Source organism: Atta cephalotes (assembly GCF_000143395.1).
Source record: "Atta cephalotes unplaced genomic scaffold scaffold00044, whole genome shotgun sequence".
Lineage (NCBI taxonomy): Eukaryota > Metazoa > Arthropoda > Insecta > Hymenoptera > Formicidae > Atta > Atta cephalotes.
This window is the reverse complement of record NW_012130108.1, coordinates 1,318,063-1,330,187: the sequence shown is the minus strand read 5'-3', so window position 1 is coordinate 1,330,187 and position 12,125 is coordinate 1,318,063. Positions and strand designations below refer to the sequence as shown.

The following is a 12,125-nucleotide window of genomic DNA, read 5'->3' as shown; positions in this document are numbered from 1 at the left end:
TCTCTCCTTCTTCTCTCTCTCTCTCTCTTCTCTCTCTCTCTCTCTCTCTCTCTCTCTTTATCTTCTTTTCTCTTCGTAACAGCGTCATTCTAAATGTGGAAAATAACATCGTTCTTCTCGCAATTAGTGCGGCGTCTTTGATCGATGACAGCAATTAGGTCGGTTCACGTCGAAATGCACACGAGAAGTGCATCGGCTGCACATACCGATCATTAGGGAAACCCAAGAAAAATCTTTATGGTAAACCGTAAACGGTACGCGAATACAAATATCAGTCACGATCTTTTGTTAATGGCCGATTCTTTAAATAAAGCCGTTTACCGTCAGATCTTTTTTCAATCACTGATATCTTCCCTATACTATCGTCCCTATACTATCGCATTAATTGAAAATTGAAGGATGATTCTTAAATTATTCTTCCTTCATATCCAATAGAAAAGAAGTGCAGTAGAATTCATCTTGCATTGAATGTAATTTTTATAATATTATATAATATATCTATTCGAATCTTTTCTTAAGTAATAATAATATAATTGAATAATGTAAATATTTTACACTAATATAGATAACAAGATATTAGTGTATGAAATGTAAATATTAATCGATTACAAAGGAAATATTCATTTTGTTTGAAGTATTAATTTTATATATATTCATATCTTTGATATCTTTAATAATAATAAAAATTATGATTCTGATAGCTTTATATTCTCAGTATTTAGAAACCGCTTTATTCATTTAAAACACGATAAAACCCTTCCTGTGTATTCAGTCGATTTAGTTTACTGCAAGGAAGAAATTTTTTACAAATGTAAAAAACGATCTCGCGTGTAGTTAACTATCACTCTTTATTTTTATATGTTTCGTTGAGAATGAGTATATTACGTAAAACACAAGCTTCTCGCCAGTGGAAAAGAGTCTAAAAATAATTACTGTCTAAAAATATCATAATACATACGCGCTTGGAAATAGCAAATAGCGACAGAAATAAAAGTTAATATTAACTATGAATGATATATTTCTATTTATGAATTTTTGTTTTCGCTTTGATGGCAAGACAAATTCGTATGACACCGTGTATTAGCACATTTAATACCGTCTGCAATTTCTAGTTGAAACACGAGTCACATAGCAATTTCAGTACAAATTGCCGCGTTTTAATAGTTCCCAGTTGATCCTTTAAATACTTTCGTGCTATATAGCATTAAGTAGCTTAATAATTAACTCCTGTATAGAACTTGCTTTGCAGGAAAATTCATCGTGAATTAATTGAAAAATAATATCCTTGTGTACTTGCATCATTTGCCTGCGTCGTTTGAATGTTTAATATATCCATTATGAAACAATTCGCTTATTAACGTATTAAATCCATTAGGCAAATCAGTTGCGTAAGTTAATACCTAATAGAATTAATTTTTATTTTTTTCTATTAACATTTGATACTGTTGTAATAATTTTATCTGAGACAATATTTTTCACAATAGATTCATAGAATTTTAAATTAACATAATATTAATAATTTTTTATAGATGCTTATTAATAAATTATTTTTGAATTTAATAAGTGATATTACTGGTTCTGCTCATAATCGTAGTTCAAGACCGAAAAAGATTTTGATGTGCGCGATTTGCAAAATCAGATATGTATATAGATTCACAGAAATATTTGAGCATCAAGATTCGCTTTGACCAAATATAGGATTTCTCTTATTTAGTTAGTTTTATTTATTTTGTTTTTAGAAACTGTAAGTATTCAAACTAAGAGAATAATAAAAAGATTTTAATTCGTACTTACATTTCGCTTACGTCAATTTGCATTGAGAAACCTCAAGGTGAGTAATCTAAAAACCGGATCGACAGGACGATTGTCACGGCCGCGCATTAATGATTTTCGTCTATTTTACATAAGAATATACTTTGTACGATCATCTCGACCTCGCCTTGACCTGATTTCTGCATCTCGAGGCAATCTCATGTCGACCAGTTACTGACTCGTTCGTTTACTCTAGTTACTCAAATTGACTTTTCGCACTTTGTTAAGCGAAACTACATCGTTCAAATCCAGCCCCGCGACCAGAAATATTTATTCGTGCATTAACGGGCCGATGGGAGAAGTTGCGCAAATTGCGATATCGTTTTGCACCCCTCGAATAATCAGCAATGTATATCTGCGATAATCATATAATAATGTAAATTAAATCTCTCCATGTAATATTATGTGGCAATAGAGTTTCAAAATGGGATAATCCCCGCGCATTCAATTTTCGATATCGCCGATGAAGGGAAAATGTATCATAAGTCAGTTTTCCGATCTTCATCGTTATGACTGGATATATGGAGGATATTTTTGTGCGGTGACACCGAAATCTCGATTCACCAAAACTATATAAATCCCAATCCCTTTTGAATTTCATCTCCTTTCTCTCTATTAATTTTTTTTTGAATTTATTCCTTTTGTATGTGTCCGTTATCCTCTCGATTGAAATCATTAAGGGAACGTGAGATGGTCTTATCGAAGCGGCCTCCGTGATAATTCGCCACGAAGGCCGTAAAGCCGAGCACTCTGTGCTCTCGATAATACCCTTCGGCACACACACGTGGTGGATTTCATAGTGGCGACTTACCTTGTAACTGCCGACCGCGTGCGCACCATCGTAGATGTAGAGATGGTCATTGCAGTCTAACTGCAACTGATCAAATCGGAGCATAAACCGCTGGAGGATGCTGTGAGTCTGAAAAGTAATGGCGCAATCGAGATCTCTCTCATTTTGTGAGGTAAGAACGGCGCCGTCTATCTTCCTGTAGAGATCCCGCAGGAAGTATTTCTTGCAGATGTCGCTCATCTGGTCTGTAAGAAAACGGAAACAGATCGAAGAGAGTTAATCGATCTAATTTATTCACAACATTAGAAAAAATTCGATACATTATACATATACATAAATATCTTTACTATCAACGTTCTCCACATTATTGATCAAATCATGTAAACGTGAACATGAGATATAATGTATTGTAAAAAGTTCAGCATAAATTTTTAATATATGCAGGACTTTTTAGGGGCCTGCACGAAAAGAATGGTTATAGTATCTAAAAATTTGGCTAGATACAGATCTGAAAATAATTCTGAAATGTCAAAATAATTAGGTTGGACATTCAAGTACGATTAGCAATATTCATGCAAAATATTGACACTCATTTTATGTCATTCTATATAATTGTATTGATGGTCTAACAGAATTATTTTTAAATTTATATTTAACTAAATTTATAGATCCTTTAGCAGAAATGATTTTTCCATGTATATAGATTGTTACTTAATAATGTCAAATTATACTCAATTTGAATTATTTTTAATCATTTCTATAGATCACTGCTCCTACTCGATATGTTGTAAATTTACCTAAAATAATAAAATTATAAATAATTTAACTCAAGAAATGACTGACAAGTATTAATTTAAATTTATTTTATTATTTACCATTTATTTGCACACATTTAGCTGTTTATTTTGCGATTCAATCACAAAAATGAATCGATTTCTACATCCATAGAAGTTAAAAATAACAAAATATTATTTATTTCAAAGATTCAGGTTACCATTATTCTCTTGATTATAATATTATCTAACAATATGATTTCCTAGATATCGTATATCATGATCGTAATTTTAGAAATAGAAATAGTCTTGCATTTATTATTATTTCTGTTTCTATTAAGTAAGTTTAAACTGCTTGAAAATAATACGGTGTAGAAAAACAACATTAAATTAATACAATTTGGTGTTTTCAAAAATTAAAAAAACAATATGAAAGTCAACGTTTTGGTGGGCTGCAATTTCGCGCTTTAGTCTTGATGGAATGAAACAAACATGCAATTGCACTTTTGCTCTATTACGTTCGCTTTAAAAACCGCGCTTACGAAGATGAAAATCATGTTTTTTTAGGTCAGTGCTCAAAAATTCCACTTTTGTATGCGGATGACACGCCATGACGCCTCGTACAAATAGCTCACAATGCTAGTGCGCGATTTCAGTTGGCAGATTTGCGGATTTGCATTTAAAACGAATGATAACGAAATGCACGACAGTTGGCAGTCAACGCAGTCGCGAAATAAGTTACAGACGCACTTTGTCCCAGGCTAGGACGATATTGCGATCGCTGTAGTTTCCCGACATTATGCCGTAACATATTTCGGGACAGGCAACAGAGGTTGCAGGTTCTGAAACTTTGCGCTCGCGTCTTCGTCTCGCAGTCTTCCGCTTTCCCCGCTGTTCCCCAACCCATTACCATCCCTTTGCAGCTGGGCTCTGTGCAACATTGAAATTACTTACTCCCAAGACCCGCGGTCCCGTGACGCATGCGTTTACTCGCACCCGGCTAAAATGCAGCTTGCAAAACGGTCGTTGCGTCAACCCGCCGCATTTTCAGTTGTGTAGAGAGAATGTGAATGTGCGGCAAATAAACAACCGCGAGAAATTCAGCGCTAGAATTGCAATGCCCGTGATCAATTACAATACATAATAATAATTTACCAGCCATCCTATCGGCAAGATGTTACTACGAGATAAATGAAAAACGATGAATGCTGTCGAGCACCGTGTTAATATGGGCGCGAGTGTGTTAGTGATGCATCATAAGTGTACGTAAGGAAGACAGGAAATTATTCCCTAAATTTTGAGAAGAAACAATTAAATTATAAAAATCAACAAACATTTTTACGATAACAAAAAACATTTTTACGATAAAAAGTTTAATGCTTATTGCCAATGCGCGAATCATACTTTTCGTACATGGAAAGAACAGTTTTATTAAAAATGTAACTAATATTAATAACTGTTGATACAGATATAAAAATAATTTTGTTTCCAAAAATAATTATGTAGATCGCGTAAACTGGATGCTAGAATGTTAAAATTTTTTGCAGTATTACCATCAATGTTTAATAATTATTTTATTAAATAGTCCAACAAAATTATTTTCAGATTTAGCTTTTTTTAGATACTTCAACAAAATCTTTCTTTCTGTATAAAAAAGTTCGCTAAAGATCCTCTAACTGGCTTTAATATAGATAATACTTTAATAAAATTAAAATAAAGATGATTTTGTGGTTTCATGAATAAATCAAATGGAACTAAATAAGTCCGTAAGAACCTCCGTGATTGTTAGAGCATAAATAACATATTTATAAGGTGATAAGATAAAATTTGCAAACAATTGAAATGTATTTATATCAATGAAATTAATTCTGCAAACATTTCGATGTTTCCAGAATTCTGGATTTGAGTCCTCTTTAACAAAGAAGTAAAGAGGAATCAAATCCAAAATTGTAGAGTTGATGAATACATACATTCCTATTGAATTATATTTTATAAATATATTATTTACGCACTAATAATCGCAGAGGCTCTTCTAGGCGGTTTACTTATATTTCATATAAATCTTTATTATCTCTCAAAATTCTGAATATTCCTACAAATGCTATTATTCGGTCATTACGAATTGTGAACGTATACAATATAGATTCGTTTAGATTGCATTAGGCTAAAAAAATTGAAAAATTTGTCTTAAGAGTATGTATTTTCGATTAAAGTACGTGTTAAATACACATCTCTCGAGATTTCGTCAAGTTGAGTCCTCATTTTTTACGACACATTTGCGACGGCGTAATATTGTATATTATGTATAACACGGCTTATACTATATAAATGTATTGTATAAATGTGTTTTACTGAGTTGGTACTTGGTGTAATAACAACTCCGTCAAGCAGTTAAGTTTTATTGCTATTGGTATGAAATTTTACGAGTCTTCCTCACGCCTTCGCGCCGCCACCCGTTTGTCGAACACGTACATTGCGTTGCACATCTGAGCAAGGCGAGTGAACAGGAAAAACGTGACTCGATGTTAAGTAATGTATTATGGCACGCGCAGGTGGCATTTCGAATCGACGATATAGAGGCCACCATCGATATGCCTCTTGAGCCCGTATCACACATGAATCGAGAACCGATGTGCAATATTTCTTCCATATCGACAAACATCGTTATTTTTGTAACTACGCGATGAATTGAAGATTTGTCCGATAATTGCAACATGCATATTCCATCCTGCTGAATCAAGCGTTTCGAGGGGACACAAAGCGCCATTACCTTAATATTGGAGTAAGCTGAAACTTTTTGTCGTCTAGATATATTTGAACGTTTGAAATTCAGAAGATCCACAAAAGGCTTTTTATACAATAGAGCAAAACTGACATCTTAAACAGACTAAATTCGATATCCGGGGGAGGGGGGACTTAGAGATCAAAAACAAGTACGAAAGATACAAATCTTCGTCGAGTTCAGGATCAGTTTTAGAGAACATAAATTTTGTAGGAACAGTGAGAATATCCGAAGAAGAACTATTTTCTCAGACAACCATGATTTAGCGAATTTAGTGAATAAGTAACTTTATATTGTAGCAAGAAGTTCCAACTCTCAATCTTCTCTTATACGAAAGATGATTCACTATAGATGAAATATCTATAAATTGCTCCTTAAAGATTTTCGACAAGATTTCAATGTCTCTGAAGATGAAAATAAAATAGATGGAATTTCCTTAAGCTTATTAGGATTAGCATTTTATGAAAAGAGAGTTAAATATAAATATTTTATTCAGAGCAATTAATAAATTAAATTCTTTGAGATTTTTCTTATCTTTTTAATATATATCTTCATAAAATTTTTTATTTCAAAGTATATAATTCTTGAGATATACGTTCAATTGTGTTTGTATTGAAACATTCTATTCCCGGTGGATCCATGGAAAACGCTCATATTGAAACGCTTGACTAACGCTCGGTCAGCTCTAAAGCGATTACGTTCTTCAATAGGAAGCGTCTATTCAGATGGGCAACGATCAAGAACGTGCGTCCTGCTGCACTTAATCATTTACAGTTTCTCATCGAAGAACCGATTCACCGACTCGTGTAGCCGTTTAAATGCTCGAGAGCTTAATGCACATTCTGACCGGTAAACGGACCAAGTCGAATTATTCGACCGATTGGTAACCGATTGATTCGCACTGTCGAGATAATGGCTCGATTCGATCTCAATGCAGCCACGATTAACTTTAGTCTATTATGCTCGATGAGGTAAGAATTTGCCAAATTGTTTACATTTAGATATCAGATTACAATTTTAGAATGCGGTCTCAATTCCACAATTTGCGATGTTTTAGATAAGAAAGTTTATACGCGCTGATTGTTAGCGTCAAAGAATTAAGGATGATTATGTTAATTAACAATTTTCTATATTGTATTTGAAAGTAGGTAATACAAAAAGTTCGGCGAGAATTTAGAATCTGAATGAAAAAAATCGTTTATTCAATAAAAAGTAGATATATTTCTTTTTAATCTAATTCATCTCCGTAATTTGCAATATTTTATATAAAAAATTTTATATGCGCTGATTAGTGTTTAACATCAAAGAATGAAAAGTGTATTATACGTTTTTTTTTTTAACAAAATGAATATAGATATGAAAAATTATACATTTTTCTGTATTATATTTGAAAGTATTATAAAAAGTGGATTCAGAATCTGGATCAAAAATCATTTATTCAATAAAAAGTAACTATATTTTTAAAATCTAATTAAGATAAAATAAAAAATTTTTTTACAGTATAAAATTACATTATGAAATATTAATCGGTATTAAACGGTATAATATTTATTTTGATATGGAAATTTCCAATTGTAATCATTTTTTACAGAGAATATACACATGTGATACATCCATAATTAGTCACTTCAATTGAATTGTTTCACATTTTTTAAATCTCTTGGGATCATAAAATCGCGCTTTCTTGGTAATGACAACTTCGTTCTGTTCTTATTTTTAAGGTATATGTGTTGAATATTGGATTTCAGTGTCAGAGTCTGTGAAATAATACTGTCTGCACCGTTTTATTTATTATTCATCAAGCGGTGAACGTAGAATGTGCGTTTAATTGCCAATTTTTACTACTATAGAATACTTGATTATTGCTATACACATATCGCAAGAGAAAAGTTACATTTAGAGATATAATAAATTAACCGTAATTATCCAATATTGTATTTCAATTCAAGAACAATCAGTTTTGATTACTCCAGTGAGTAATTCGATAAAGCGTGTCACGATGTCCCACGAATAATTCCGAGATCGTATCTTCTACCTTACGATTCCATTTAAAATGAAAATTTGCTTTATCATAGAAATTCCCGAAATGCTCATATTAAATTTTAAATTACTCTTTTCATCAAAATAAAAATTTTAGATGTATAATTTTTAATTTTCATTGAAAATAAATAATTATTATAAGCCTTCAAAAATCCAAAAATGAACGGTGCATTAATTTTGCACTTCAGAATTCACGTGTATTTTTTAGATAACATATCGTTCTCAAAAGTGATACAACTCAAAAAACGTGATTTCTAATTATTATTATAAATAAGTAAACATTCATCAAAAATAAATTTAACATTATTAAAAAACTAAAAATCGTCAAAATTTAAAAAGAGTTCTTTAAAAAAAAATCAACAAATTTAAAAAGAATGATTTCCTAAGGATTGTAAAATGAAAATGATAAAAAAATAACATTTAATCGTGTTAAGAATATTCTTTTTACAATATTTTGAAAAATAGTTTTCCTCTTTTCTCTCTCCATGAAACTTAATTTTTTGAGTTGTGTTACTTTTGAAGTAAGGAAGCGAATTATGTCCTGTGTATTGGATGTTATGGAATTTTGATCGAATTTTAACGATTTGTATAGACGGAACAATTTGTGCGAGGCATTCCGCGCTCAGAAAAGCGTGAGGAGATCTGTTCGACTCGGTTGAGCTTCACCGCGATCGAGATTTCTTCGCCGATTCGTTCCGGCTGGACGAGCCAGGAACGAAGGGACGAAAATAAAAAGCTCGTAACGAGGTCGCTCTACGCGGGGATAAGAGGAGACGCGGCATCGTCACCGCCCCGAACAAGAAACTCGATTGAAAAGTTTCCGCTCGTCTCGCAACGAAAGATAGTTTTCCGCAGGGCGCGCCCTTCGCAGCTGCCGATGGACCGTTCGCATCCGAAGCGAGAACATTTTCGGAGCGAGTCTTTCGCAAAGATTCTCGTGAAGATAAAGGCGTGCCATTTCCGCCGGCGATCACACGACGCTGGTGTAAATAAGGTAATGGCAAAGTGACGATGTGTCGTCGGAATACCACGTGCGTGCTATATCTCGCAATCATCAAACGGATAAATCTTCCTTCCGTTAGTTTAACCTAAAGTAACTGTCCCTATTAGTATTTTTAAACTAACTTGCTCGTTACTGAATTAATTATTAAAAATTATAGCTTCAATTATAGCTTTGTGTCTGCTTGAAATTAATAATTTTTCAATTATTCCTTTTTCTTATTATCTTTTTTTAATCTGAAAAATGTTAAAGTTTTATAATGTTTTTAATAACTAAAATAAAGAAAATATTTTTGTCCCTATTAGTCCCTTTAAGGGAAGATGGATTTATTAATGTACTCTCAATTTATGTGTCTCCGCATTTTAACGTATAGATTACTAAACAGATAGTAGATGTAAGCTAATCGTTTAAGTTAATGTTGTAATAAATTATTATTTTAATTATACTTACAATTTTAATGTACATTTATAACACAACAGCTTCTTAGCTCCAATAGGACATGTTAATGAGAACAAACTTAAAATCTTGCGATTTTATTGAACCTATAAATTTCTTTAAATTGTGATATGTATGTCTCTTTTAGAAAATATTACTATACTTTAATAGTTGAAAATACATTATTATCTTTAATATTATATACATTAATAATTTAAATTTATAAAAATTTTCTCTTATTTATTTATGCTACTTTTTAAATGGCTTATTTAAATAGAAAAACACTAAAGGACAATTATTTTACCTGCATCATATACGCTTACTATCACGTCCGCTTCATAAATAGCTCGCTAGACTAATTCAGAATTAACTCTCGACTATAACATTTGGATCCAAAGTGAAAATTCAGGAAATTACGGTTGTATATGAAATGTCAATATTATTAAATTCATAATGTCAAATTATATAATGTCCAATTGGAATTGTTTTTAATCATTTCTATATAGGTCGTCATTACTCCTATTCACAACATATCATAATAATTATGTTGTATAATTATATCATTAATAATAATGTCGTATAAAATTAATTTAACTAAAACAATGATGTTAAATAATTTAATTCAAGAAAATGTATTAAATTTCATTTAATTCATAATTTACTAAGTGCATACGTTAATATAAATGTTATGTAGTTTGAAACTACAGAAAGGGATTAATTTATATTTTGACATATATAAAAATTAAAAATAACGAAATGTTATTTTTCGTCAATCAAAGGGATTTGATTACTATTGCTGCTTTGATGTTTAACAGTACAATCTGTATGATTGCTACGCGATTCTAAATTATAAGTAAAAAAACTTTGAATCTTTCTCTATCAACGGTAAAGTGGAAGTTCATTTGCATTTTGTGCAATTTAAATAGGACACTTTAGAACGTAGATATAGCTTTTTCATAGCTGTACTTGAAGGTTAAAGTTGTCTCTGTAAAAAGTGACTGGAATTAGAAATTTATACTTTCCGTATAGAAAAGAACGTTATATATATTTGAAATAATTCTATAAGTAGATCAATTTAATATAGTTTTATAGTTTAAATAAAAAAATTTCTTATTTTATCTGTTTTTTTTTTAAACGTGTCCACTTCGCATTGAATTTTTGATTTATTTTGAGTTGTCGCTAGATTTTTTGTATTACTTTTAAAAATACAAATAGAAACATCTGTAACTTTTTTCATAATTTTTGTTAAAGAATATATGTAATACATCTTTAACCCTTAGATGCATGTAAATAAACGGGATAAATTAAAAGATAGGAACAGGATAATAAAATAAAATTAATTATACGCTATTTATAATTACTTCTTTGACGATTTGAGGAAACTTTCGAGACAGATCGTTTATTGAAACACCCAAGAATCAGCCTGCATAATAAATATAATTACTATTTGCTCTCTCTGTTCTCTGAAAAGGAATAAGAAGTGCACACGCAGAAATTCAATTTCGACTTGAAATTGACAAAGAAGGGAAGTTCCGTTATCTATATGCACCCTTAAAACTTAATTCGTTGAGATGAGTTTAATCTCCGATGTTAAATATCTTCGCTATTAAATCCCCTTCAAATATTTGTTAAGAAAAGGTCGGCTCAAAAGATCGAAGAACCTGTCATTAAAAAGATATTGACATTGAGATTGAATTACAAGTAGACATTTAAATCAAATTAAAAAATTGGTTTGAAAATAATTAATAAATAACGCGCAAAAAAATTAACAAATAGCAGAATGGAACAAAATTGAAACTAGCAATCAACTTTTCTCGATATTAAACGGTATCGTAATTTTTGTTCAAGTTTCAACTTCGCAGTTAAAGTTACCCCCCCGCAATCTAACTTTGTCCTGCGATAGTTTGATGTACAGTATAAACTTTAATATAGAATGTTCCCGTTCCTAATAATTTTTTCTTGTATAATCGTTCATTATTGGATTTATACATCGCTTCAACTCGTTAAATTTGTCGTGCACGCGAAATTAATCTTGCGTGACTAGTTTGCTCACATAAACTACAAAATATTTTTTTTTTTTTAACACTGCCGTGTTTCCCGATAAACGTCGATAAATGCTCATCATAGAATCGACAAAGTCATTTGGAAGCGCGTCTGTTTGCGTTGCAAATATCGATCCGCAATTTTCGATCTGTTGTCCGATGGATCGCGCCGTGTAATGTCACCACGAAATTTCGAATTTCACGTGAAGTCGCGTGCGAAATGAACCAGGACGCGGGACGAGAAGAGAGAGGGGGTTTCGCGAACGACCGCGGGACAGGGAAGTGAAACGAGAGGGTGTGGAAAAGGAAGAGAAAGCGAGTAAAAGAGAATGAAAGGGAGAGAGATAGAGAAAGAGAGAGAGAGAGGAGGGGACAAGAAGGGAGAAGCAGAGAGAGAGAGAGAGAGAGAGAGAGAGAGAGAAGAAGAGAGAGAGAGAGAAGAGAGAGAGAG

The 12,125-nt window shown here is 31.9% G+C and overlaps 1 protein-coding gene across 1 annotated transcript in view; it reads right to left on the bottom strand.

Annotated features, from left to right (window-relative positions):
- The window catches only part of LOC105622405, a 117,242-nt gene that overhangs the window by 92,988 nt on the left and 12,129 nt on the right, over positions 1–12,125 (bottom strand). The window contains exon 2 of the mRNA XM_012203830.1: positions 2,624–2,847. Coding sequence (XP_012059220.1) covers positions 2,624–2,847 — 224 coding nt within the window. The remainder of the gene's footprint in view (positions 1–2,623; positions 2,848–12,125) is intronic.